Here is a 27,444-nt window from a genome sequence, read left to right on the forward strand (position 1 = left end):
CTCACTCTGTCACTCACCCGCTCACTCACTCACTCACTCTGTCACTCACTCATTCTGTCACTCACTCGCTCACTCACTCGCTCACTCTGTCACTCACTCGCTCACTCTGTCACTCACCCGCCAGGGCTCCGGGTCGACTGCGCTTGATCTGGCGCGGGTTGCGCTGCTTGCGCCGGGACATCGCCAAGCCGCCGGCGCCGCGGGCGATGGCGATGATGATGGTGGTGCGTGCGTCAATGATGGTGATGATGGGGGCGATGGGGGCGATGAGTGTGGTGGTGATGTTGTTGTTGCGCGTGTCAACGATGATGATGGTGGTGATGATAGTTGTCGCGATAGTGATGTTGTTTGCGACGGGGGAGGTGATGCTGAGAGTGATGGAGTTAGCAATGGTGATGGTCACGATGATGATGATGATGTCCGCGACACCGCCACTGCCGCTGCTGCTGCCGCCGCCGACTTGTCCCCGCCGCGCCGCACGTGCGCGGCGGGCGGAGCGAGGCGCGGAGAAGAGGAGAGCCCCCCGCCCCCCCCCCCGCCACCTGCGCTTTCGCGTCGCCGGGAACTCAACTCTGACAACACCCCCCAGACCCCGACTGAGGGGGTCTCGGGTCTCCTGCACCCCGCTTCGCGCCCCCCCCCTCCTCCTCCTCCCACCACCACAGACAAGGCGTCCCCCCCCCCCCCACCACCCCGGCCGCCGCTCCAAACAATGTCACCCAGGTCCCGTGCCCCCCAGCACAGCAGCACGGTGGCCCCCCGCGAATGTTGCGAGCGAGAGCGCGGCGTGGAGCCGGGGTCCGCGTTGCCCGCTCCGCTCCCACTGACAGCCGCTCCCCCCCCCCCGCATCACCCCCCAACACCCCCCTCTCCCCCCTGGACCGGGCCACGCCCCCGCCACGCCCCTCCTCTCGTCTAACGCCGCCGATTGGCTACGAGTCCCCACGATTGCCACGCCCACCGCCGTGCTCACCCAATCCGATTGGCGCAGCTACAACCCCCACGACCCCTCCCCCCGCTTGGCAGCTCGACGCCTCCTATTGGAGCAGCTCGGTGTTTGGGCCTCGCCTTCCCCTCCCGAGCCCCGCCCATACCAGCGGAGGGGGCGGGACGTCGCCCGCGTATCCAGACTGGCAATTGTATAGCCGCTTTCCATCACCGTTGGTGTCCGCAGAGGCGCTTATCAGCACTACCAAGTGTGAACAGAAGCTGCGCATGCGCGTTGCGGATTTTGGTGGAACCCACAGGTGAGGGAAAGGTGAGGGTGAGTTTGGTGATGTCCACCATCACAGTCACCATCACCAAACATCATCACCCTCAGCAACATCACTAATACCATCAACATCAGTCTCACCGACATCACCAACGCCATCACTTTCAACAACAACAACCTCCTTTTGCCATTAATTGGCGGTGATGTCACAACGGCGCTTGTGCCAGGCTAGGTGCACTTTGAGGCCACGTGAAGTATTCTCAGGCCCGCTGGCAGGAGGCCACGGGACAGACACAGGTGCCATGGGTTGACTGACCGAGATGACTCCCAGATGCACCCACCGTGTGCCAACTCGCTGCGTTTTATCCGCCCGGCGCTCGGCTCGTTGTTGTGAGCGTAGCTCCTCTGCCCTCTGTTGTTGCCGAAGGGCGACTGCCTCCAACGCCCCAGCAGCAGCAGCAGCGTCCTTCACGAGCCTCCTCTGCTTCTTTACCCGCCTTGTAGACAAGTTATTTACTTGCAAGCCAGAGGAGGTTATTCGTCACTCGTGTGTGGTGGCTTCCCTGTTTTTTTGCGATTCGAAGGCTGGCGTGATATGAACTTTCCATGACCTTTAACATTTCATGTTGCGTTCACACAGCTCGAGTCGTATTTTATTTCTGGTTTTTTGGGAGGTCATTTCGCCCCCATTCCCGGTACGGCCACTCGTGCTGCTTACCAAAGACAAAGATCCCCCGTGTAGCCTTAACGGGCTGGAGGGGGCAAGTGTTGTTAGCGAGCACCTATGAAGGCCGGCACGGCACACGAGGGGGTGGGTGGCCAGAACCACGCTCGGCCTCCTTTGTCTCCCCGGTGGCGATGTTTACACACCGCACCGGGTACTGTACTCATTTGAGGCCGAGTCGACCTAGGGGAGGACCAGGACCGGTTCAGATAATCGTCACTGGAGTTGGCCGTGAAGCGGGAATCGAAATCGGGTCGCCGGGTTCTACGCAGCGTAGCGCTGACCACGAAACAACAACAACAGCACCACGCACCTGCACTCCAAGTCCTCTGCAGGTGGATGTCCGCTTTCTCGAGTCGCGACTTTTCACCGTGTCATCACTGGCTATATTAGTTGTTGTCGTTTGAAAAGATCCCATTTCAGCCACATCCATTTCTGGATGTCTAACGACTGATACGAGCCCACTGCACTCACTAAATTTTAGAAAACGCACTGCATTCTGGTACAATGCTTTCCATGTAACAGTGGTGGACAAACCGAGTCGTCGTGAGCTCAGAATCAGTTGTGCGACGAGAAAACGTGTAATAAAGCTAAACGTAAAATCGAATATTAGTTGTATTGATTCCAACACCATACGTGTCAAACGTTGTCAGGGTATAACTAAACCATCCTCTATCAGTATGTGAAAGGCTTTACTATATATATGATCTATCAACACGCAGCCACTTCCTTTCCCTAGTTATGAAACCTTTCCGCGGACCACCTGAATGGAGCGTGGTCCGCAGACCGCAGTTTGAGATCATCTCATCTACATCACTCATCGCCGTAAACAAATATACTCATACCATCACCATAATCAGGAGTTGTCATCATAATTATCACGTATATTCTCGGCAGCATCCTCACGAATATAATCATCTGAATAAATGGCATATTTTTCATCGATATCATCACCTACTACCATCAACATCACTAATTTTATCACGACAAAAATCATCCTCACCATCCTCCCTAATACCATCGTGATAATCACCAACATCATCAACAACCACTTTAGATTTGAAGCTTTCGTGACTGCAAGGATTCAAACTCTTAGGTGACTTTATCGGAAAAAACCTAAGAGTAACAACCACTTTCTCACCTGTGTGAGAGCTCCCCCTGCCTATCACCTGCCTCTTTGCGAGTACGCTGTTACTCTACCCCATCTTTACCCCGGAACTACTAAGACACCTCTATAACTAACACAAACACTGCCTCTTCCCTTAGCAATAGCACCACCTATATATACCCCTTAAACTACCATTATCGAACATTTTGCCACCGAATACCCGCAAAGCCGTGCAAACTGCAAGGTAGTTTACACGTTCTATTGCCAACGACAACCACTTAAATATCAAGCAAGACCTTAACAATGTTCCTCGCCTCCAACTCAAGTCCCGATCCCCCTTGAATCGCCCTCTCACCCTCTCACCATCCGAACATCTCACCCAGATCTGGAAGAACACTGGCGGGCAGAGTGGAACAACGCAGACGTCCAAAAGAAACACCTCATTCGAGACACACACATCGCACCCCATGGCTTTGACATTCTTTTGAAGACGTTGGTGTAACGATCAGCTGCATCAGAACATCAACAGGCCGATGAGCACATCTTCATGAATGGAAAAGACACAAGCCACAGGAGTGTGATGGTGGGCATGCAACCCGAGCTAGAGATCACGCAGCAGACCACTGTAGTCTGCGCTCCTTACATTGAGGAACAGCAACGCGACATGAACTCTCTCTCCCGCAGCCCTCTCGTGGCTAGCAGTCCTCAACATTGCCATTTAGCTCTTGAGCACACTTTTTCTGTGTGCAAAAATATAACTATCACGAGCCGACGATCCCCAACACCACCACCTTACCCCAAACACCCACATGCTACTTCTATCCCATACACTCCCCCTAACCCTAGTCCTTCGTCTATCCTAAACACTAAAGCTACCTCCAGCCCCAACATTATTAACAACACTTTTACTACCTACAACTAGCCCTAACCCCAACACGACCGACCTCGATCTCTCTCGCTGCGCACAGCAGTAAAACAGGACACAGGCAGCAGCCGGCACCATCTCTGCGATGAGTATTTATTTCATCATCATCATCACCTTCGTCATTAATATATCAATAATAATTATAATTCATTTATTTTTAAAATAATAATTGTCATTGTAACATCTCTGTGGAGTCCCAGGTCCCCGTGAGCACGATTCCATCTCGGCCCTCACCGCGTGGAGCCTCGTGTTCATATCGGACATCACTCTCGCCTACTCTGCAGGTAACACACCTGTGTCAGCTGATAGCACCATGGGGTTTGGTCCACTGCGAGTGGAAGGAGGGCGGTCGCGGGCCAGTCAAGGACTCCCGTCCTCACGTGGCCCACCAACCCCCCTCAATGCAAGCACCTTATTTATACACACGTGTACGTGCGTGTGTGTAAGCACACATGTGCTTGTACTTGTGTACGTGTACTTGTGTACTGACGAGAGGCGTGCAGGTATACAGCAAGTATTGTGGTGGTGATCGAGGAGGAGGAGGAGTGGAGGGTAACACCATAGTTCTGCATCTGGCACACCACATCCAGTATACCTCCTCTCGCTATGGCTGTGGCTACTCGTCACGTGGCACCTAGTCGAATCTACCAGTGACCCGTAACATATTTAGTCAGACATTAAACTCTGGGGAACGAACCTGGGGGGGCAGGTATGACCCCCTCCCTCTGTCCCCCACCACACAACACTAAAACATCAACACAGACAATGACGAACGATGAGATGCAGCACTTGCACATGGCGGCAGCAAGCTTTCAGGGTTCGAGTTAGACTCGGGATCAGGGTTTGGGTAAGAAATGACGCGTGTGTTGAAGGCTTCATGTGAGAGCAAAGCTTAGGGGTCACCTGTAGGGTGTATAGCGGGGTTAGGGTGAAGATCGTGGTTAGGGGTAAGGTAAGGCTCAGAGCTAGGCTCAGGATTAGTGTGAGGGTTATCTTCAGAGTTAGGCTCAGGACAACCGATAACGTTGCTTCTAGGCTCAGGGTTAGGGGTAAGGTTAGACTCAGGGTTAGACTCAGGGTTAGACTCAGGTCTCCGAGGGTAAAGTTAGGTCTAGGGCTAGGCTCAGGGCTAGGGGCAAGGCGAGGGTTAGGCTCAGAAATACTGTCGGGGTTAGCGTCGTCAGGGCTGGATCAGAGTAAAGGGCTTGACCCTGGGGCCAGCGAGCCGTTCGCACAACCGCCGCACGGCCCCCACCCGTGCACCTGTCACAGTATTCAAATCGAAGTCGTCTTGGCTGCGCACGGCTGGCGGTGGTGGCATGGAGGTTCGCTCTGATCCCCCACCCAGGGCCACACGGCACAGGGGAGACCTGGGCCCAGACTTCACAGCAAACCCACCCGTCCCTCCCGCCCCCCGTCTCTCCCCTCACTCCCAGGTCTCGCATTTCTCGAGGAATACGGGACCCAAATAAAACAATGAGCACCTCTTCTCTTGTAGCTGCACGTTTGGGCTGAGTGTCCCGGGCCATCCCACGCGAGTGTGAAGCTTTCTTACCGAGAGAAAGGACTGTGAAGTCACAGCAGCAGTGATGCAGTGACCCCACTGAGGGCAGGATTAACACCGGCTTATGTATGCGACACGAGCGATGTCGACTTAACTTGCCACGTGACTTGGTTATATCGATACAAGGCGTCAAATTACGTTTCCGTCTCCAAGAGGCGCAGCTAGAATTTCACGTGTGGGTGTTTGTGTCGACTTCACCTGATCCAACATTTTCTCCGACGCGAATTCCACGCGCGGTGAAGCGCGGCCGCCACTCATCTCACTTCCCATTGGCTCCTGCCCCTTCGCTGGCCACGCTCGTCCCGTATTCGCGTAAAAAGAAAGATCACAGAACCACGGCCGCATAATCGCCGTGTCTTAACTTCATAATGTGTCCAAGGTTGCACTCGGCAAAGACAAAGATCCCCCGTATAGCCTTAACAGACTGTTGGGGCAAGTGCTGTTAGCGAGCACCTATGAAGGCACATATACACAAAAGCACATATATTAATGTAGATATTAAATTGTTTGTTTACCTATCAGTGAATAGCCTTCTCTGCACACTTTTTATAGTATGTACAGTATATAGACTATGTATACTACACATCCATTGCACTAATAGTACTGTATTACACCATTACATAGTCATACAGCATACTGCACATATAGTAGAAGCTACAGATGCGCAGTCTATACTGCACTCATAGTGCTATGTATATATACCCTGTATATAGTGTTATTCTGCACATCTATATATAGGCTTCTATATATGTGTGGTTTTTAGCACCTCAAATCTTGCGAGATCGGCACGGGTGCCGATGTTTAGCATCCGTGCCGTCGATATGAGCCTGCCCTTGTGGGTGGTAACTAAGAGCCGACAGAGCCGCCACGTGGCAGTTGCAGCGATATAAATTATCGCGCTTATCGTCGCACTTATGTCGACGTTAAACGCTCGCATGTCCATGGGAGTTGAGTGACGTCAATGCAGCACTTCTGACAGTGACTTTTCAGGGGTTTGTTTTGTTGGTTTATCAATGATGAAGCTACACAAACTCGTGTGTGACAGCCCGTAACACAGCCTGGTGAATTAAACGTCCACTCGTGGCTGCTGCGATGGGTAACGTCAACCCATTACATGTAAAATAAGAATGTTCAGCCCCTTATAGTCAATCCACTGCTAAATGAAGGCCTCCCCATGCCATTTCGGTCGTGGGGGTGTTGTCTGACCATACCTCACCGCGCTGGCTCAGTCCAGGTTGGTGAAGGTTGGGGGAGGGGACGTAGGACCAATTTAGATGTGAGCACTCATGTTAGCCATGCGCTGGGAATTGAACTCAAGCGGCCGAGCTTATAGTGCAGCGCGCTAACCACTGCGCCACCGCAGTTCGACGCGTGCGCTGCGAGCTTCAGAATCAATATTAATCGATGATGCAGCATTGTGCCGGCTGGGATGGGTGGGATAAGAGTTGCTCGTGGTGTTTGGGTTGCGGTTTCCGTCAAATCGTGGTTGTGTCCGAGAGCGATTGCTCAGCGCTACAGCTGTAAACATTTAAATACAGGAGATAACACAGAATACTGACACCAGTGGCACGGCGTGGTTGTCATGGGCGCTGTTGCAAGGAATTCAATGTGCCCTCCCCCTTGTCAGCGTCACCCTCCTGGTGCCCGGGCCCTCCCCTCTGGCCCGTGGGAATCCCCGGTGCAGTTGCACTGCCTGCGCACTCAGTAGCTAGGCCACTGACTTCAGTGTCACCACCTCGCCCACCTCGGCAGAGGAAAATCAACAAACGCGTCTGTATAAAATACAATCTGCCACATCTTGGAGAGGTACAGCAGGACAGAAGAAATGTAAAGGCTTCTTTGGTCTGGTAATTCATGGTACTTGACCACACGAGTATAAGTGAGATGCATAGAAGCAGCGTTGGACTGCGATGGCAAGGGGAGGCCTTCATCCAGCAGTGGACAGATAACTGCTGATGGTGATGGCTGCACAATATCAGGAGAGGGCCACACTGCGTGGAGATAGTTGATAAGCCTCCTGGTTATTCCGATAGCTGCTCCTTGCACTCCTTTCTCAGCGGGATCTTGAAGGTCGTGAGGCGGTGGCCGAACATCTGGTTGAGGAGATCCCGCTGCGACTGGGCCGACTTGCAGCTGGCGGGCAGTGCCGGCCGTGGCCTCGGGGTGTGAGGGCCCCCCGTGCGACTCCCACCGCAGAGGGAATCGAGCAGCGGCCTCCTGTGGGGCCCCGGCACCTCGCGCGAGGAGGAGTGGCTCGAGAAGAAGGCCGTGTAGAGGGTGCCGACGCTGGACCTGGAGTCTTCAAGGTCGCCGCTTGCGCCAGCAGACGAGCTCGTACCGTTGACATTGCCAGCGGACGTTCCACTAAAAGTTCCACTGACGTTTCCGCCACTAGCACCATTGAGCTTTCCACCGGACACTCCATCACCACTTCCAAAACTAGCTCCGTAAATCTTTCCACTGATGTTTCCACCTCCGGCACTGTTAACTTTTTCACTAGAAACTCCACCACCAACATTTCCCCCACCAGTTCCACCAATCCCGCCACCAGTACCACCATTTCCACTGCCGCTTACGGTGACGTTTCCAACGCCAGCACCTCTGCCGCCAGTTCCACTGCCGACTCCACCGACATTTCCTCCCCCACCACCGCAGGCGAGACCCAGGTGGTGTCCATGACGAGGTATGGTCTGGTTGGGGTGGCCGGGCTTGGGGGCCCTTGCCGCCACCTTGAGGCGCTTGCCGGGTGCCTCCCTACAACCGCCGGTGGGGCCAGCGCTGTCACAGGGCCGCTTGGGGCCTCTCTGGGGCTTATCAGGTGAGCTCTTCCGGTTGTAGCTGTTGGTGGTGCTGCAGGTGGTGGCGGCGGCGCCCCACGTGTTGGTACCCCCCGTACCGGTGCCACCTGTGATAGTTCCTCCCTTGCTAATACCTCCTGTACCGTGGCTGTTGCTGATGTTCTTCATGAAAGTACACCCAACGCTGCTGCTATCGCTGGTGCCCTCTGTCAGAGTATAGGAGCCTCCCTGGCCGGTGCCCCCTGGTGAAGTGTCCCCTGTGCCGGTGCCCCGCGTGCTGGTGCCCTCCGTGATGTTGGTCCCTGTTCTGCTGCTGCTGCTGGTGCTGCTGGTGCTGCTGCTGGTGCTGCTGGTGCTGCTGGTGCTGGTGCTGCTGGTGTGCCCCACGACGGCGATCCCTGTCGTGCCGTCCCCTGCGGGAGACTCTTCTGCGCTCGTGCCGGAGATGCCCGGTGTGATGCTGCTGCTATCGCTGATGCTTTCTGAAATGTTGGTATCGCTGGTGACCCCCATGCTGGTACCCTCTGCACCGTTACCCTCTGCCCTGGTACCCCCTGCACTGGAACCCTCTATTCTGGAGCTGCTGTTTCCGATGCCCCTTGTGTCGCTGCTGTTATCGGTAATGCCCATGCTGCTGTTCCTGATGCTATTCTTGATGGACCCTGTACTGGTGCTACCGCTGGTTCTTGTGCCCCATGTGCTGCTGCCACTGTCATTGCTCGCGTCCCCCATGCTGTTGCTATCTGTATTCCCTCCGCTGATGCTATTGTTGGTGTCCGCTGTGTTTCTTCTTTTCATGTCCCCCGTGTTGTCGCTGTAGCTGGTGCCTGATGTGCTGGTGCTGTAGCTGTCGGCACTCCCCATGCTGCAGCTGTTGTTGGTGCCACCCCCTGTATCGGTGCTGCTGCTGCTGGCGCTGTGTCTTGTGTTCTTCGTGCTGCTGCTGCTGCTGCTATCATTACCCCCGGTACCAGTGCTGTGATTGGTGGCCCCCATGCTAGTGCTGTTATTGCTGGCCCCCATGCTGGCACTGGTGTTATTAGGGCCCCCCATGCTAGTGCTGTTATTGGTGATATCTGTGCTGCTACTGCTGCTGGTGATCGTGCTGCTATTGCTGTTACTGCTGGTGCTGTTAATACCCCCTATGCTGCAATTATTTCTCGTGCTCTCTGTGCCGCTGTTACTGCTGCTATCGGCATCCCCCGTGCCGGTGCTGTGGCTCACGTCTCCCGCGCTTGTGCCATTATTGGCGTTAGCCGTGCTGTTGCTGCAACTGATTGTGCCCCCTGTGCTGCTGATTGTCCCCCCTGTCCTGCTGATATGATTTTCCTCTGTACAATTGCTGTGGATCGTGTCCCTCGTGTTATTGCTGTTATTGGTGCCCCCTCTGCTGGTGCTGTAGTCGATCCCCCCCGCGGGGATTGAGACCCCTCGGAGCAGCACCCTTTCTCGGGACACGGCAACCTCATCCACATTGCCCTCGGTGAGGGGTGCAGGCGGGGAATGAGGAACGGTGAAGCAGCTGTTTCCTTGCAGAACTTCATCATCAGCATCATCATCATCTCCATCATCATCTCCATCATCATCTCCATCATCTCCATCATCGTCTCCATCATCATCTCCATCATCATCTCCATCATCATCATCATCAGCAGGTGCTTCAGAAGGGAAGATCCTTGCTTGGAAGCCATGTGACCTCGCCACACACATCGTGAAGACGTTGGCTGCCCCTATCGTCTCCGATTGCATGGGGTTCTCCTTAGCATCTCCGTCCATTTCACCAGGCTCCTCGCCGAACATCATTCGCCTGCGCTCTGCAAACATCTCGAGTGTGTCGCCCTCGTCCACCCCCAGTTTGCACCTCTTCGGTCGCGGGCCGCAATCCATGGTCAGTGCACGTGAGCTGGTGTTGGCACGGGGCAACTCCCGCGGCCTCACGGCCCTCCGGAAGGCCCTGACGGCTCCCCCGGCCGTCAGGTGCTTGTCCATGTGTCGGTCGAACTGCTCCTTCTTTGAGAAGGTGTAGTTGCAAGCGCTGCAGATGAAGGACTTCTTGATGACGTGCATGACGTCGGCGCACTGTTCGCAGTCGTAGATGGTGACGTGGCGCACCACCTCGGCCTCCTCCTCGTCCACGCCGTGAGCCGCGCCCAGGTGCGCCCGCAGGTCCGACGCGTCGAGGAAGACGACGGGACACAGCTGGCACACGTGCGCACGCTGCAGGCTGTGCACCACCAGGTGCCTCTGCAGCTTGAAGGGCTTGGGGAACTGCTTGCCGCAGTGGTGGCAGTCACGCGAAGGGTCCTTGCAGTCGGGGTGGACCCCCCCGGCGGGGATGCGCGCGGCCGCCAGCTCGCACGCGGGTCCCTGTTCGGGTCCCTGTTCGGGTTCCTGTTCGGGTTCCTGTTCGGGTCCCTGTTCGGGTCCCTGTTCGGGTTCCTGTTCGGGTTCCGCAGTCGCGACCTTCGTTGCCGGTCCCTCTCGTGCCCCACCGGGGCCCTGGCCAGGAGAGACGGATGTCGCGTCCACGCCGGTTCCGGCCACCGGCTCGGGAAGGGCCCCTGCGGGCAGCAGCGGCGCCTGCGGCTTCGGGCCCCGTTCCTCGTCGTTGTCGGAGTCGCGGGTGCCGTACTCGTCGTTGCACGCGGCCATCATGAGCGCCATCTTGTGCACCTGGCCCTTCTTGGAGAACTGTGCCGCGTGCTCGCGCAGGTGCTCGTTGTACATCCACATGTCCGACAGCTCCTTGAGGCACATGCCGCAGCTCCACGTGCGCTGCTGACTTTGCTTGCAGTGCTTCTCGCGCAGGTGCTCGCGCAGCTGCTCGCGGGAGCTGAACTTGCGCTGCACGCACATGTAGCAAGTGGGGGGCGGCGCCGGGATGTGTGACAGCTTGTGGAAGTCCAGCTCGCCCAGCGTGAGGAACCACTGGAAACATGCGCGACACTTGTACTGCTTGTCGCGATTCCTCACGGTCGGCTCTTGCCGGCCCCGGGAACACGTTTTGATTTCGTCGGCGAGTTCCCGGAGGACCCCCTCGAGGAACCCCGGTGGCAGTGGCTCTGCCAGGAGGTGCGCGTCCACCAGAGCCTCAGACGCGTCGGATGGAGACGGCGAGAAGAGGCGACGTTCCTCCACGAAGGATGGCAGGAGCTGTTCGTCCAGCACCGGTGAGCATCGGCCGCCGTGGGCTGCTGTGGCTGAGGAGAGGTCACAGATGTGCGGTTCCTCGGCGCTCGGCTCGGCGGTGCCGCGCATTGGGACGTCGCGGGGGGCATCCGCGTGCGCCCGCACCGTGCTCAGGTGCCGCTCGATGGCTTCGATGAAGGGGTCCTCGGGTAGGTCCAGCATCGGGCTTTTGGTCAACTCACACTGGCCCATCATCTCCATGGGCGCCACCTCTGGAATGCATTGGGGATGTCTGTTACCATTGCAGCTGCCATTCTCGTCCCTCTCCTCCAGAATCCCGCTAAACATGGCCACGCTGGGGCAATCAGGATACGTGTCTTGTAGGGGTAGCGAAGCCTGCAGGCTGCAGGGGCCCTGGTAAAGGTCGGCCTCAAAGCTGCGCGCTCCGTGATCCTGCAGCACCATCGGCTCCTCCCTGCTGCTGCCATGTGATTCCATGTCCTGTCGTTCTGTGTCTTCGTTCTCCTCCTCCTCCTTGTCCTCCTCATCCTCCACACTTTTATTCTGGTTGTAGGGGACAGGCATCACCCTTGGAGCAGTGGCGATGAGGAAGGGGCTTCGGGGCTCCGGTGTTCTCTGTCCACCCACATCTGCATCCTCCTCTGTCGCTCTGGGTTGTGCACAGGGTTCCCACATCTTCACTAATCCGGCACCCGCATCCACTTGTGCATGCAGATCTCTTATTGCGTCTCCCGCAAGCAGCGACGGCAGCCGGTGCCTGTGCATCACGGATTCACCAACACCACCAGCTCTTTTAGGGCTGTTGTCTGCACCGTCCATCTCAGTACCTGAGCTCTCATGTGTCGCAGCTGCAGGAATTTGGTCCAGTTCATTGAATTGGAACAAACTCTCTACAAAAGCCTGCGCTGTGTTCTCCACCACTGGTGTGCACGGGCTGAGAGAACCACATTGCGGTGGCGATAGTTCGGGTTGCGCTGGTCGGGAACTGTTCACAGTCGTGGCCATGTCTGCGTTGCACACCTGCGAGATGTTGGTGCTCGTTATGGTCGAGTCTAGTTGTGCTATATGGGCACGTGAGCAGCCGTCAATGTCTGCCACAGGTTGCTTGTGTGGCCAGCGCAGGTCGGAGTTGTGTGTGAGCATGGAAAGGTTAGGATGCGATATTCCCTCCTGTGCTGCCCCCACTGATTCTGCCACCACCGGTTCTGCCCCCTCAACTGCATCCTCCTTCACGTGCGAGATGTCATCAAGCTGCACTTGTGCGTTGTGTCTGATGGCCTTGTGCCGCACTAATCCCACCCGGGACCTGAAGGAAGCCTGGCACACATTGCACAGTGAGGGGGCCTCCTCTGGACCCCATCCCGTGATGACCTCAATGCTTGGGGAACTGGGGGCCTGGGTTACCGAATGTGGACAAGGGTGGCTCATTATCTTGGAGCCTGGATCAGGAGGGCTGGAGTGAGGGCCCTTCTTGAGTGGTGGTTCTTCTTCTTCCTCCAGAGCTTCAGGTTCACCACTGCTCAGGAATCTCACCTGCACATCTGCAGGTGACTTCCCAAATGTGCCACTCAGCGCCAACAATGGCACTGTCTGTGCATCTTCGTAATCGAGAGAGTGGTTTTCTCTCTTGGTGGCTGAACCTGCGACTGGCTGATCAAGGTCGGGACCTGTGTGCTCCGTGTTTAAACGAGGGAGCTCATGGCCCCCGCTGACGATGGCTCCACCGTGATCTCTGCCTCCTTCGTGACCTCCGCGTCCTCCTCCTGTAGCAGTGAACTCCAGCACGGAGGAGCCCAAACACGAAGGGCGATCCTGCTCGCCTATTGGCTCACACCGGTCAACAAGCTGCGCTGGTTGTGATCCTCGGCTTGTTGTGAAGGCCACCGGATGTGCGCTGTTATCCTCATCCACCTGGAGCCGCGTGGCACCCAGGCCCCAGTGCTGAGCGGTGCGATTGAGTTCTTGTTCATGGTGGGCCACGACAGTGACCAGGAGCTCGGCAGATTTGGTAGGGAGGCCACGATGGGGTTCGGCGTGAAGATAAACGGCCTCTGGGTTCCCACGCTCCCCCAAGCAAGTTTCACCTGAAGGGTTCATTGCCTTGGTTTCCAATTCCCGTTCAGTTTTGCTTTCAATTTGAGATGAGTGCAGAATATTCAGTGGGACGGCATCAGATTGAGAGGTGATACATTCTCCATTTTCTTTTGCGAAGCGCAGCTGCTGACCCATCGCTCCTTCACTGGGGCATGAATTTCTCCTTCTACGAGGCGACTTTGTAGCATTGGTGAGATGACATCTGTTTCCCGCAGCTGCTTGTGGCTGCTGCTGCTGCTGCTGAGGCTCGTCAGGGCAGGGGTCACCACTAGAGGAGTGTGGACAAGCACGAGAAAAAGTCATGACACTCTCTGTTGTGGCTGAGAAACTGCTGCTCCTATGACCCAAAGAGATGTGCTCGCTTGCAAAGAGTAAACCTTCACATGTGGCCTTTGGTCTTTTCATTTCTGGAGGTTTTGCGGACTCGATGCACTCACCAACTGCTTCAACATTCTCTTTTGTTATTGCATAACTTGATTCAACAGATTTAACTATGCTGTCCATGAGCTGTATTTCCGGATCTGCTTTTGGGCTGTGCTCAAGTGTAGAAGAGTCCAGGAGAGATTTCACGTGGAGATCTGCATTAATTTGCACAAGGCTTCTGCAAACTGGTTTCATGTCCTCCCTGGCAGAGGCTCCACCTGCAAATCCACCGCACTCGGCACTGTTCACGATGTCAGTTTCAGAGCCACCATCACAACTCGCCGCGTCACCGAAGATGAAGCTGTCAGGGGAAATAGGGGAGTAGAGAACTTCGTGAAGGCCTACGGCAGGATTCATGGGCATCTGGCACTTGGGCGAATGTATTCCAACTCCAGGTGCTCCATCTGTAGGGAAGTAAGGTGAGTCCCTTGGTTCCAACTCTGAACAGATGGGTGGGTCACCCTGCACTGAACTTGAAACTACCATGGCCTTCTCCTTGATGCATGCTACTGCAGCTTCAGGGCCTTCATCACAGAGTTCAGGGACTCCGTTCAGTGTGGCGTTTTCAGAGAGACATGTAGCTTCATCACAAGTAACTGCAGGCTGTGTGTGGACCTCATCGCATTCCAAGTTCTTTACCAGTCCCAGTGAAATTCTTCCTGCTTCCTGCTCAGCTGTTAGAGACCCCGTGTATTCGCACACAGTAACATTACCATTATGTGAAGGCTCTAGTTTTTCAGAGTCTGACGGTTTCAGCATGCCACAGGGGGCGACCATTGCTGCAGCATCTTCATCCGAGTGACACAGTGCAGCGAGGACGCTTAGTGGAGCTGATGGCAGGAAACTCGTGTCCTCGGGAGCTTGCGAACCAAGCTGCCCCAATTCAACCTGCGGCAACTTCGCTCCAAGTGGCATTGTTGTCGTCGTCCTCATCATCCGGGTCACTGGGGACATGGTTAGAGCACCACTTTCGCTTGTGTTGTTGTCGCAGGGCAGATAGCGCTCGAGCACGGTGAGCGCACGGGAGTCCGGGGACGGTGATGGCGCTTCATCGAAGCAAGGGCTGAATGGGTGGAAGTCGCCTGTCCAGAAGTCACAGTGCAGCACTGGCGACAGGAAGCTGATGGGTTTTGTCTTGGCTTGCTTGGCATCACTCGGCACTGCCACAACAGACTCGGGCGACTGTGCTTTTCCTCTCCTGCACTCGGCTGGCTGTCCTTCACCGAGGCTGCTTCCGTTGCTACTGCTGTTGCTGCTCTCTGAAGTGCAGATGCAAGTGTCATTGTGCAAAGCTGTGTTTTTAAGGTGTTCCACATCTGTAATATTTTTAATGGTGTCCATTATGTTCTTGATCTTGCTACCCTGGACTAAAGGCGGGGTGTGAAACGTGTCTGTCATGTGGAATTCTGTAGAGCCGATGTCTGTCTGTTCTTCGAAATTACTTTCCATATTCAGCGACAGTTTTCCACCGTGACTGAGCAGTGGCTGCGCTAGATTCGAGTTCAGCTCTTGGTTGAGGTCAAAATTCCCCGAGAAAATACTGCTCATCTCGTCTAGGAAGGACCACTCCTTCTCCATGGCATCCGTGGTACTCAAAGTGTCCACGTGGGCCGCGCTGCCATCCTGGCCGATGTCAGTGGCATGTGCCACTCCGCTGGCCTCGATCGGTTCACACCGCGACCGCTCGCCCAGCTCGCTGAGCTGCAGTGCCTCCAGGATGTCCTCTGCGTCAAAGTGAGCCGCTGTCTTTCCCAGGTGGCCGCCCGGCGGGAAGGGCAGCTGAGGGCTGGCGCTGCCACCCAAGTCAAATACCTCGAGGGCAGTACTCGCCAGTGAGTGGCTGGCGCCAGGAGAGACTGCCGGCAACGGATGCTGCAGGGGCCTGGTTGAGTCCGAGTGCTGAGCGCCGGGTTCCCAGTTCTGTGTCGGGTCATCTCTGCTGCTCCCTGACTCACAGCTCACGGCATCGCTCCACCTTTCATGATCCTCCAGTCTCCAGCAGGGACTGCTGAGGGCCTGTAGAGAAGCTCCCTCATGGAACTGGGGCCCCCCCTGTAGCCCTGGGCTGCATATGCCGCCAAGTGACCCCCTATCCATCTCTGGCTGAGATTCCTCTTGCCTTGACACTGCCGCCTCGCCGGAACTGGCACAACTGCCACCGTCATGCTTACAATGTTCAGTGGCCATGCCCAGCTCTGTGTCTTCATTGTGCTGCTCCTTCCAGGCGTGTGATTCTTTCTGGTGCTCAGGAAATTCTGATTGTTGCACAGTATCAGATTGGAGTCTGTTTTTCCCCAGTGAGAAATTTGTGGTGGTCTGTGAATTTGAGGCGATGTTCAACCTCTCACTTGGTGCGATTGGCTGTTTCAAAGGAACCTCTCTTAGGTCGGTCTTTATGCCCTTGCCTCCCATGGGATCGTAATCCGTGTCTGTATCAGATATGTAGTCGTACTCGCTGAGTGGCTGATCTTTCTCCACGGACTTTGGGATGTTTAAAACGAGCTTCAACTTGTCGAGGGGCGACCTCCATGGCTTCATTCTCACTTTATAGAAGTTGTTTTTCTGCAGCACGATTTTGTGAATGAGCTCCTTGTTTAGCCGGCCACTCACTCCCCTCCGGCTCAGCACGTCCACATGTTTAATGCTCCTGTGAGCAATGGGTTTGTACACGGAGGGCAGAGGCTTCTCCGGGCGTGAGCCGAGGGACTCCACCATGTCAGCACTGAGTCCATCCTTTCCACACGTGTTCCCATCAAGAGTGCCATCTCCCAGACCTCCACCAGTGGCACCACCAACATCGTGTGAGGATGTATGGTGTGGCCGGAGAGGGCTACTCGCGCTGTCTGGTGATGGTGCCAGGATGTCTCGTCTCAAGAAGACAGGTGTTGTGGGCATGCACGTCACAGGTGTTGTGATCGTGAGGTTATAGCCATTCCGCTTCCCGGTTGGCAGGGCTGCCCACCGTCCCCTTCGCTGCTTCTTCTTGCTCCTCCGGCTGGTGTGGTACAGCTGCCGCATGTCCTTGCCTCGCCCGCGCCTACCCCGGTGTCGACTGGCTCTGCCTCGCCCCGCGGTCGCCGTGGGCGACGTCTCCTCGTGTCCCTTCCCGACGTCGTTGTCCCTTGCGGCCACCTCCGCTGTGCTCTCCGGAGGTTGTGGCAACGTGGCCGCCGCCGCGACGTCGCCGGCACGACGTGGCACGGGCGCATCTTCGTCCGCGAACGCCTCGATGAAGCTGCTGTCCAGCTCGCCATCGTCCGTGTGGTAGCCCAGTCCGTTGAGCGTCTCGATGATCAGGCTGTCGAGCCGGGCCGCGTCGTCCATGTCCAAATCCGTCGCATGAGTGAGGTGGCCTGGAGCTGTGGCCAGCTGGCTCGGGTTGACCGAGAGCTCGTCCTTGTTGGCTTTTGCCGGGATATTCTCGGCGCAGACGGAGGAGGAGGAGGCCCTCGAGCCGCACTCAAAGCTTCTCACACCTCCGCCCTCGGGAAGCTGCGTTGACACGGGCCGCTGCGTTGCCGAGCGACAGGAGCCGCCGCCGAGCGAGGAGGTCACGCTTTCCAGCAGAGCGGCACTCGGCCCGGTCGGCACGCTGCACGTCTGCCGGTGCTGCAGCAGCGATGCCACGTCGACGAAGTTCTTGTCGCACTGCCGGCACGTCAAGAACACGTCCAGACCATCCAAGCTGGCACCATTGAGGGAGTTGAGGAAGCTCTGCTGGTTTTGCGCAGCCACGTGCATTCCCATGACCCTGCACAGTGAATCCTGTAAGAGTTGCCCCGCGGCGTCCAGGCGAGACTGTCGTTCACCCGGCGCCGGCAAGTCGAGTCCCGCGTCGCTCGGTGGCACGCCCCCCTCGCAGCCCCAGGGCCCTGCGCGTGTCCGTCCCGACCAGGGCCCTCCAGAACCAGTGCAGGATGGTGACATCTGCAGGGAAGCGGCCACGCTCGCCGCACTAACGGGTACCGGCGCCGCCTTCCCTCTGCCGACGTGAGCACCGAAGAAAACTTGCGGCAAAGAGAAAACACCCGGAATCCTTGGCTCCTGGCTCTCGTGGGGAGGAAAGGTGGGCACAGGGCCCTGCGGGGCCCCGGAGTAGCCCTCAACCGCCTCGCATCTCCAAGCCGAGACCTCATCCAAAGGGAGTGGTGGGCGCTTCCTGTCTGCGCAGTCCTTGCCGTGCGGTCCCAATGCCGACATCACCAGCTGCTGCTGGTGGCTCAGCTGGCGCGACAGTTCAATCCGATTCTGGTTTGTCGTGACGGGCGCGTGGTAGATCTGCTGCCAGGGCAGCTTGGCCAGGCCCAGGGGAACCGGGCCCAGGGACATGTGCTGCTCCTGATGACCCACGCTGCTGCCACTAATGCTGCTGCTGTTGCTGGGAAAGGTGCCATGTGTCAGCTGGTCCAAGCGAGGCTCCTGCCCGCACAGGAACGGTAGTCCCTTGTCGGCCTCCACGCACAGCGACGGCGCCTCCTGCAGCTCCCACGGAGGCAGAAGGAATGCGTCCGTGCCATTCACGCCATCGCCGGCCACTTGCTCGGCCGCATTGCCAGCGGAGAAGCTGGTTGGCATTTGCTTCAGGCTGCCGTGCTTCTGAATCAGGAAGCCGCAGTCGGAGGTGGCGCTGCCGTCGAACGTCGGCAAGCACGGACCCTGGAAGCCGAAGGGCGCCGCCTGCGCAGGGCCAGACGGGTCGTCATCCGAGGGCTCCATGGGGCTGAACGGGGCAGATGGGTGCGAGCACTCCACCCAGGGTGCTATTGGCCCATGGTGGTACAGGGTGGATTGCTGTAATAGGGGCAGAGGAAAGTGTTTGACGGGGAGCTGCGCGGTGCACTGGAAAGGCACAGAGTGCATTTCGCCATAGGGTAGCCTGTGCACGGAGTGCTCTCCGTGGCAGAAGCGCGGTGGCGGCTGTAGCGAGTAGGGTCCCTGCGTGAGCGGCTCGGGGGGGGAGTCACGCGGGAGAGGCCGCTGCTGCCCGCACACGGCCTGCAGCGACTGTGCGAGGAGCGAGGTTTCGACGACGCCGGGGAGCAAGTTGCTCTCGTCAGACGATGCCGCTTCCCCTCCAGCACTCGCAAACCCCCAGGGAGTGGCGGCAGTCGCGCCGCGGCGGAAGTGCGGGACATGACCAACAGAACCCAGCTCATCGCGGAAGGCACCACCCTGCGTCCGCCCGTCCGGGAAGACCCGCGGGCTTGCATCGTGCTGCTGCTGCTGAGCGGTACGCGTGGGCAGCGGCGGGCACTTTCCCACGGGCGGCCGGGCATGGAAGTGCGGTGCCTCCCCGCGCTGCCGGTGGCCAATGTCCTCCTTTTGCAGCTCGGCTTCGCGCTCGGGGATGCGGGGCACGTGGAAGCGGTAGCTCCCGTTGACGGGCGGCCGCGGCCCTGGGGCCCTCCTTTGTGGAACGGCCTTCTGTTGCGGGTAGGCAATTCCGATGGTAGGGTTGCTCTTGGGGCCACCCGGCTTATTCCTGCAGAGACCACCGTGTGTCCCTTCCCCACGGCTGTTCCTCCTCACTCGCTCCGGCGCCCGGTGCTTCTCTGGGGACGGGCCACGTATGGCGTCTCCACCGTGGCCAGCGGCCCTCCCCTGGGCCCTGCAGCAGTCGCACCGTTCCCTTTCCCGCTCGGCGCTTGCCACCTGCGTGTGCGCCGTCGCCTCCCGACAGACATTGGCGTCTCTTGCTGCTGCATGTTCCATGCGCCCCACGTGCTCCACGTGCTCCACATGCTCCGCTCGCCGTATGTCCATTGACGAGCAGCGTCGGCACAGCACCTCCGCGCGCCATTGCGCCTCGTCCGTGTCGCCGCCGCCGTCATGCTCGTGGATGTACGATGCGAGGTCGCGCCTGCAGCGATTGCTCATCGTCGCCGCCCGTGAGCCGCCCGCCGGTGCCGCCCTGCGTCGGCGATGAGGCACGCGCTGGTAGCTGGGTCATCACTGTGGCAGGACGGCCGGTGCTTGCGCTGAGACCTTGCGCTGGGGCCCTCGGACAGCACAAGGAGCCCGCACCTCATGGCCCAACGGTGCTGCGCCACCCTCCTCCACGGCCATGAGTCCTGGAAGAAATAAACGAACACAATTGTGGACTTGTACAGTGCCGTTATCCTTTCTTCAGGTCCTTCGGTTTCCTCCCAGGTGAAGTGAATCAACAACATCGGACAGCCTGCATCGGAAACCAGCAGCAGCCAGCAATGATGCTATGTAACCAGCAGAGAATGTGAGCAGCTCAATTCAGCTTCTGAAGAAGCTCCCAGAATGTTGGACATTGTGCCAGACAACATGCGGTACAACCACAAAACACATCGGAGCAGCACAACCCTGAGAATCACCGTCGGAGTATGCACGCTGTTGTTTGTGGGTATTGTCTATACTACCTTGGTTTTGATAATTATACGTAGTCTGAAATCACTTCTTTACGGACAATCTTTTGTCATTTTCTCAAATGTCCCCCCCACCATGTTTTAGCGCCTCGAGATCTACTGCATGGGAGGAACCGTATAATTAATGAATGCATTAGAGGGACCTCCTTTGTCTGTGGATATTGCTCTTAGCGTTGTTTCACCAGCAACATTTCTACCACCGCATTCACGCGTGAGGGCGAGTCGCAGTGCGTCCGTCCATGTGCATTCCTCATTTGTCTACGTCTTGTTTGTCGTCAGGTTCTGCTTGGATACGACCTCCACATTGCAGTGGACAAGTGCCAACCGCGACGCATATTAAGGAGGATGATGGTTCTTGCCTTCTGCCTGGACTGGGTGGAGGACTGAAAGCACGAGACACTGCAGACCATGACGCTGTGGCGTGGCCTCACCCAGGTACCCATTATTATAAATGTTTTACTTTACCGATTTAAATATTTGACCTGGATAATTCCTGGAGATGGAAAATAGCATACACAATCAGAAGAAACTAAATCAATAAGCAGACAATTCACCTCCTTCCCAAATATGTCCCTCCAGGGCCATCGGGGAGTGCACCATTTGAGCAGTATTGGTTCAACACAAGCGCACTCTGGACCAGTTTCAACATTCTATAGCACGTCAGCAGTCAGGCTCAATTAGGCATATTGTCTGATGATTTATTGAGTTACTTATATTCTCCACAACAACGTGAATCATTATTTTGCGCTGTAAGAAGAAAGCCGTGGGCCACATTGGCACGGGGGCCTGTGTTCATGAGCCGCAACCAACGCGGAGCGAAGGCGGGTTAGGCGAGCGTACGATGCCATCGCCGCCGGGTCAGATGGGGCCCACCATGTCGGGAGGCTACGGAGGCCGGAGCTGCTCCTCTTTGTCTCTGAGCCAAGGGGCCCCGGGCCACGCGACGTGGACGGCGCCCCAACCGGGCCCGAGCGAAGCGGAGCGCCGCTCCTCGCCCCGTCGCCCGCGAGCGAGGGCCGCGCGCCACGCTACCGCCCAACCGCACGCTTTTTGCAGCATCATCCCGCGGCGGGAGACCGCAAATAAATTTTCTGGTTGACGTCGGTGACACAGAGGAGAGCGGGAGGGCACGATAGCGGGACACCGGCACCAATCGGCCAAGGGACGAGGGCAGATCCCCGCGGGTCCACGGAGGTGGTGCAAGCCAGCGGGCAGGGTCTGCGGTCGAGACACTGGGAGCATCTGCTTCCGGTTATGGTCCAGCCAGCCCTGCTGCTCCTGGCTGATAACCTGTTGACGCCAAACTCGGCTATCGCATCGCGAAACGAGCTCGGCGCTCCTCCTGCCTCCATGATACATCACGCCTGTTATGACAAGGGCTTCTTTATTTTGTGGGATTTCTCGCCCTATGCCCACCCCCCCAACCGGCCCCCCCTTGTAGATTGGAAGGTTGGGGCGTGGGGGGGGGGGGCTGCCATGTCCATTAATGTTCAATGAAACGTGACCGAGGCCGTGAAATCATCGGCGTGTGGCTCGGAGATGCAGAGCCCGAGAGCACCGCTCGCCATTCACGTCGCCACGGCAACGGCGCGCGTGTGAAATTTCTCGCCGTGCCTCGTGAAATCGCGGTTTCAAATTTCAGATTTCATTAATGGGGAATGGGAGGAGGGGCAGTATTTACATGCGCGTAAACGTACACCCGTTCGGGCGTTTGAAAGTGCGATGCGTCTGATAAGCATCTTCTAAACGAATCATCGGCAGTCGGCCCCGTGGTGTTAATGGGCGAGAGTGATGGGAGGGCATACGGGCAATGCATGCAGGGAAGAGCCACTTCACTTCTGAGAAACAAAAAGGAGAAGCGAGTCGTGTTGTCACAATTCTTGTTGCACAACAGGCCAGAATCCATGGAGAATGAGCCACAGCTCGCGAGCACGGCACGCGCGCGTGCACACCGGGGGACCCACACGCTCCTTCACGGCGGACGGGCGTGCGTGCGTGTGTTCGTGCGTGGGTGTGTGCGTGCGTGGGTGTGCGTGTGTTCGTGTGCGCGAGCGCGGCAGTGGTTGCGAGCCATAAGCGGCGGTGTTCGTGCTTGGCGCACTGTGCAACAAACCCGGCAAACTAAGTTCAGTTCCCGGTCACGACTGCCATCTGTGGCGAATATCTGAACCTGCCATGAACCTCCCCTATGTCAATATGATATTGTGTGTGTCTCAACATGTGGAGTGATGGTGCAGTGGTGATCGCACTGCGCTATCAACCTGGTTACTCGAGTGGTTCCTGACCACAGCTAACATCAGTGGTGAATATCTGAACTGGTTCGGGATCTCCCATAGGTCGACTCAGCCTTAAATGAATACCTGGTGTAGTTTGTAAACATCAACACCGGGGAGACAAAGACGGCAAAGTGTGCTGTCCGCCGTAGCACTCCCTCGTGCGTTGTGCCAGCCTTAATAAGTGCTCGCTCACAGCATGCTTGAGAATAGGGTTTCCCCTTTTTCTGGCAACAAAACAGGTGTTAAGATGTTAAAACACCAAACTGAAACCTTCTTTTACCAGCAACATGTCTGCATTAACCACAATACGTGTGGTCAGAATGCAAACAAAAAACTTACTCTGATAATATTTGATGCATTGTCTTTGAAACTGATTGGTCCACACCAGAGACAGCTTTCATTTTAAATTTGTCTCTGGTGTAAAAGGTTTCAGTTTGGTGTTTAAACAACTTAACAGCTGTTTTGTTTCCAGAAAAAAGTGGAAAACCTATTCTCATATTTTGGTACAGGCAAAGGAGGTCCCATGATGTAACAGCATGCTTCTTTAAAACATCTGTACGGAGGAGTTTGTCTTTGCTCCAACAGTCTGCATGTACCACAGAGGGAATCTGTCTCTTGAGAGCGTGTAAGGCTGTTTGTTCGTAGGGAACGGTGGCGCAGTGATTAGTACACTGCGCTATGAACCCAGGTTACATCGGTGTTGAGTGAGATTTGAAGCTGTCCTGACTACCACCTTCACCAACCTGCACTGCCCAGCGTGGTAAAGTATAGCCAATCAAATCCCATGATAGATATGATGTGGGCAGGCTTTCATCCAGCAGTGGAATAAACAAAGCGCTGTAAATTATCTGATGTGATGTGTGAACATCAACATTGGGGAGACAAAGGGAGACGGGCATGGTGGTGGCTACACTACTCCCGTGTTTGTCATGCCCTCCTCCCTAACAGCACCTGCGTCTACAGCCAATAGGGCAAAGTAGTGGGTGTGAGTTGCTGTGAGTGAGTGAGCGGGTGTGAGTGAGTGAGTGTGAGTAAGTGGGGGTGAGTGAGTGTGAGTGAGTGGGTGTGAGTGGGTGTGAGTGAGTGGGGGTGAGTGGGGGTGAGTGAGTGGGTGTGAGTGAGTGAGTATGTGGGTGTGAGTGGGGGTGAGTGAATGGGTGTGAGTGAGTGAGAGTAAGTGTGGGTGAGTGAGTGGGTGTGAGTGAGTGGGTGTGAGTGGGGCTGAGTGAGTGAGTGGGTGTGAGTGGGTGTGAGTGAGTGGGTGTGAGCGGGTGTGAGTGAGTGGGTGTGAGCGGGTGTGAGTGAGTGGGTGTGAGCGGGTGTGAGTGAGTGGGTGTGAGCGGGTGTGAGTGAGTGGGTGTGAGTCATTTCCTCCCTTCTCTACGCTTGCGAAACGTGGACCCCCCTAATGGAGCATCTTCACCGGTTGGAAACATTTAGGCTGGCCTGCCTACGATCCATCCTGGGATTAACCAGGCTGGATTGTGTGAGGAGCTCACAAATCCTTGAAAGATCTGGGCAAAGTCCCATCGGTGAGCTCCTCCGGCAGGCAAGGCTGCGTTGGCTGGGTCATGTAGCCCGCATGCCTAAACAGCTTTTGTTTGGCCGGATCGAGGGTCTAAACGGGCGCAGCACAGGCTAGAGAAGAGATGGAGTGATGTGGTACAGGAGGATGTGGAGCTGAGTGGACTTGCCGATGACTGGTACTAGCGGTGTGGAGGAGGCTCGTGAAGGATGCTACTGGGCAGTTGGAGGCAGTCGCCCTCCAACAACAACGGAGGGTGGAGGAGCGATGCTCACAACAACGAGCGGAGCGCCGGGTTGCTAAAGCACAGCAAGTTGGCACAGTAGGGGGCACAGGTGGTGCATCAGCCAGCCATCTCGGTCAGTCGACCCGTGGCACCTGGGTCTGCCCCGTGACCTCCTGCCAGCGGGCGTTCGACACTTCACGTGGCCTCAAGGTGCACATGGCCTGGCACAAGCGTCGTGGTGACGTCACCGCCACTTAGTGGCGAATGGCGGTTGTTGTTGTGAGTGGTTGTGAGTGAGTGGGTGGGTCTGAGTGGGTGTGAGTGAGTTAGTGGGTGTGAGTGGTTATGAGTGAGTGGGTGTGAGTGAGTGGGTGTGAGTGCGATGGTGTGAGTGAGTGGTTGTGAGTGAGTGAGTGGTTGTGAGTGGCTGGGGAGCGGTAGTGTAGTGGTTAGCATGCTGCACTATGAACCCGGCTACCCGAGTTGGATTCCCGCTCACGGCTAACACCAGTGACGATTAGTTGAACCGGTCCTGTGCATCCCCTAGGTCGATTCAGCCTCAAATGAGTACCTGGTGTGATGTGTAATCATCGCCACTGGGGAGTCAAAGGCGGTCGGGCGTGGTGCTGACCACCCACCCCCTCGTGTACCGTTCCGGCCTTCATAGGTGCTCGTGAATAGCACTTGCCCCAACAGTCTGTTAAGGCTATATGGGGGATCTTTGTCCTTGTCTCTTTTTTATGACCTGCATGCAGTGTGGTGGAAGTTGAACACACTGCGATTGAGATGGGTGCAGGAATCAACAAGTGAAGTTCACGGGAAGAGTGACCGTGGTAGTCGCGATAGAACAGTGACAAGGAGGCGACTGCCCACGAGCGACGAGGGAATCAGTGAGTGCCGGGTTCTCAATCACTCTGACGTCACCTCGGCGCTTGTGCCAGGCCAGGTGCACTTTGAGGCCACGTGAAGTGTCGAAGGCCCTCTGACAGGAGGTCACGGAACAGACCCAGGTGCCACGAGTCGACTGAGTGAAATTACTCGCTGTGTTCTAGCCGCTCGGCGCTCCTCTCGTTGTGAGCGTCGCTCCTCTGCCCTTCGTTGTTGCTGGTGGGCGACTGCCTCGAACTCCTCAGCAGCGTCCTTCACGAACCTCCTCCACAAAGGCCGATCTGGACACTGCTGGTCAAATCACACTAACTTACCCACTCATCCTCTCTAATCACCCACCCACCCACTCATCCTCTCACTCACCCACCCACTCACCCACCCACTCACCCACCCACTCACCCACCCACTCACCCACCCACTCACCCACCCACTCACCCACCCACCCACTCACCCACCCACCCACTCACCCACTCACCCACCCACTCACTCACCCACTCACTCACCCACTCACCCACCCACTCACCCACCCACCCACCCACCCACCCACCCACTCACCCACCCACCCACTCACCCACCCACCCACCCACCCACCCACTCACCCACCCACTCACCCACCCACCCACCCACTCACCCACCCACCCACTCACTCACCCACCCACCCACCCACCCACTCACCCACCCACCCACTCACCCACCCACTCACTCACCCACTCACCCACTCATCCACCCACTCATCCACCCACCCACCCACTCACCCACCCACTCACCCACCCACCCACTCGCCCACCCACTCACTCACCCACTCACCCACCCACTCACTCACCCACCCACTCACCCACCCACTCACCCACCCACCCACCCACTCACTCACTCACCCACTCACCCACCCACTCACTCACCCACCCACTCACCAAACTGCAGGTCACCTCACTTCTCTTTCTGCGTCTTCCCTCGTGCTGCTTCACTACGGAAGTTCCTCCTCCCATCATTCTCCCTCTTCCCCCAGAGCTATTATCGCAACAACCTTGCTCAATTTAAGAAACCTGTGAACGATTACAACTTTTACCGTGCCGGTTGTTGCTGGCCACTCCACGTTGTTGCCATCTGTTTACAGACAACAGGTGGCAACAACAACAACAACACGGGAGACGCGTCACACGCCGCTCGCCGCGCGTCACACGCGGAGAGCGGTGGGCGCGGCGGGACCACGGGCATAATTTCCCTTTTTAATTTCTAGGGATAAAAAAAATACCTGCTGCCTCATCTGGAGGGGCCGTGGGGGGGGGTAGGAGCCCCCTGCTCCCCCCAACCCCCCCACCCTATCCCTCCCGCCCGCCCCCCATGCAGGCCCCGTTCCGTCACGACCGGAGCTGCTACCGCCGATAACGGCGCCTGCTCCTCCTCCTCCTCCTGCTCCTGCTCCTCACGTCCCCCAGTAATCCTAATCCTCTGATGAGCTCTGAGCGGACGTCTGTCTCTCCTCATCAGCTCCTTCCAATTGCTCGCCTAAGATACGGGCCGCATGCTTTCATATAGCGAACTCTTGCTCCGACTCTCCCTCCCATCTCCCACCACGACCACACAAAAGCAACAACAACAACAATAGCCATAATTCGCCACTAAGTTTGCAGGTGACGTCACCACGGCACGTGTGCCAGGCTAGGTGCACTTTCAGGCCATCTGAGGTGTACAAGGCTTGCTTTGCAAGAGGTCATGGAACGGACCCAGGTGCCACGGGTTGACTGGGATGACTGGCAGTTGCACCACCTGTGCTCCCCACTGTGCCAACTTGATGTATTTTAGTCGCCCGGTGCGCCACTCATTGTGGTGAGCGTCACTCCTCGGTCCTCCGCTGCTGTTGGAGGGTGACTTCCTCCAACTGCCCAGTAGCGCCCTTCACAAGCCACATTTAAAGAGGCCGGCCGATCTTGACACCGCTGGTACCAGTCTTCGGCAAGTCCGCTCGGCTCATATCCTCCTGCACCATATCAGTCCATCTCTTCTACAGTCCGTGCCGAGTTATGCCTTCCCTTCTCTATGCTTGAAAGGCTGTGTTGGCTGGGTCATGTAGCCCTCATGTCCAGCCACACTGCTTGCCCAAGCAGCTAATGTTTGATCGAATAGAGGGTGCTAAA

The 27,444-nt window shown here is 56.9% G+C and overlaps 2 protein-coding genes and 1 long non-coding RNA gene across 4 annotated transcripts in view; 1 reads left to right on the forward strand and 2 right to left on the reverse strand.

Moving 5' to 3' along the window:
* The window catches only part of LOC133354840 (zinc finger protein ZFPM2-like), a 72,954-nt gene extending 72,285 nt beyond the window's left edge, over positions 1–669 (reverse strand). Inside the window, exon 1 of the mRNA XM_061571991.1 lies at positions 118–669. Within this exon, the coding sequence (XP_061427975.1) occupies positions 118–181 (64 nt within the window). The 5' untranslated portion in view covers positions 182–669. The remainder of the gene's footprint in view (positions 1–117) is intronic.
* Positions 670–1,117: 448 nt separating this feature from the next.
* Positions 1,118–27,444, forward strand: part of LOC133354819 (uncharacterized) — a 34,226-nt gene continuing 7,899 nt past the window's right edge. The window contains exons 1-5 of the long non-coding RNA XR_009756629.1: positions 1,118–1,247; positions 4,171–4,254; positions 7,592–7,840; positions 8,190–8,352; positions 20,674–20,829. This is a non-coding gene — a long non-coding RNA (uncharacterized LOC133354819). The remainder of the gene's footprint in view (positions 1,248–4,170; positions 4,255–7,591; positions 7,841–8,189; positions 8,353–20,673; positions 20,830–27,444) is intronic.
* Positions 5,399–27,444, reverse strand: part of LOC133354818 (uncharacterized) — a 45,702-nt gene continuing 23,656 nt past the window's right edge. For both annotated transcript variants that reach the window (XM_061571962.1, XM_061571963.1), the window contains one exon: positions 5,399–20,070. In XM_061571962.1, the coding sequence (XP_061427946.1) occupies positions 7,556–19,876 (12,321 nt within the window). In that variant the 5' untranslated portion in view covers positions 19,877–20,070 and the 3' untranslated portion in view covers positions 5,399–7,555. The remainder of the gene's footprint in view (positions 20,071–27,444) is intronic.

The sequence above is a fragment of the Lethenteron reissneri genome, chromosome 49 (assembly GCF_015708825.2).
Source record: "Lethenteron reissneri isolate LAM-NWPU_2019-01 chromosome 49, ASM1570882v1, whole genome shotgun sequence".
In the NCBI taxonomy this organism is placed as follows: domain Eukaryota; kingdom Metazoa; phylum Chordata; class Hyperoartia; order Petromyzontiformes; family Petromyzontidae; genus Lethenteron; species Lethenteron reissneri.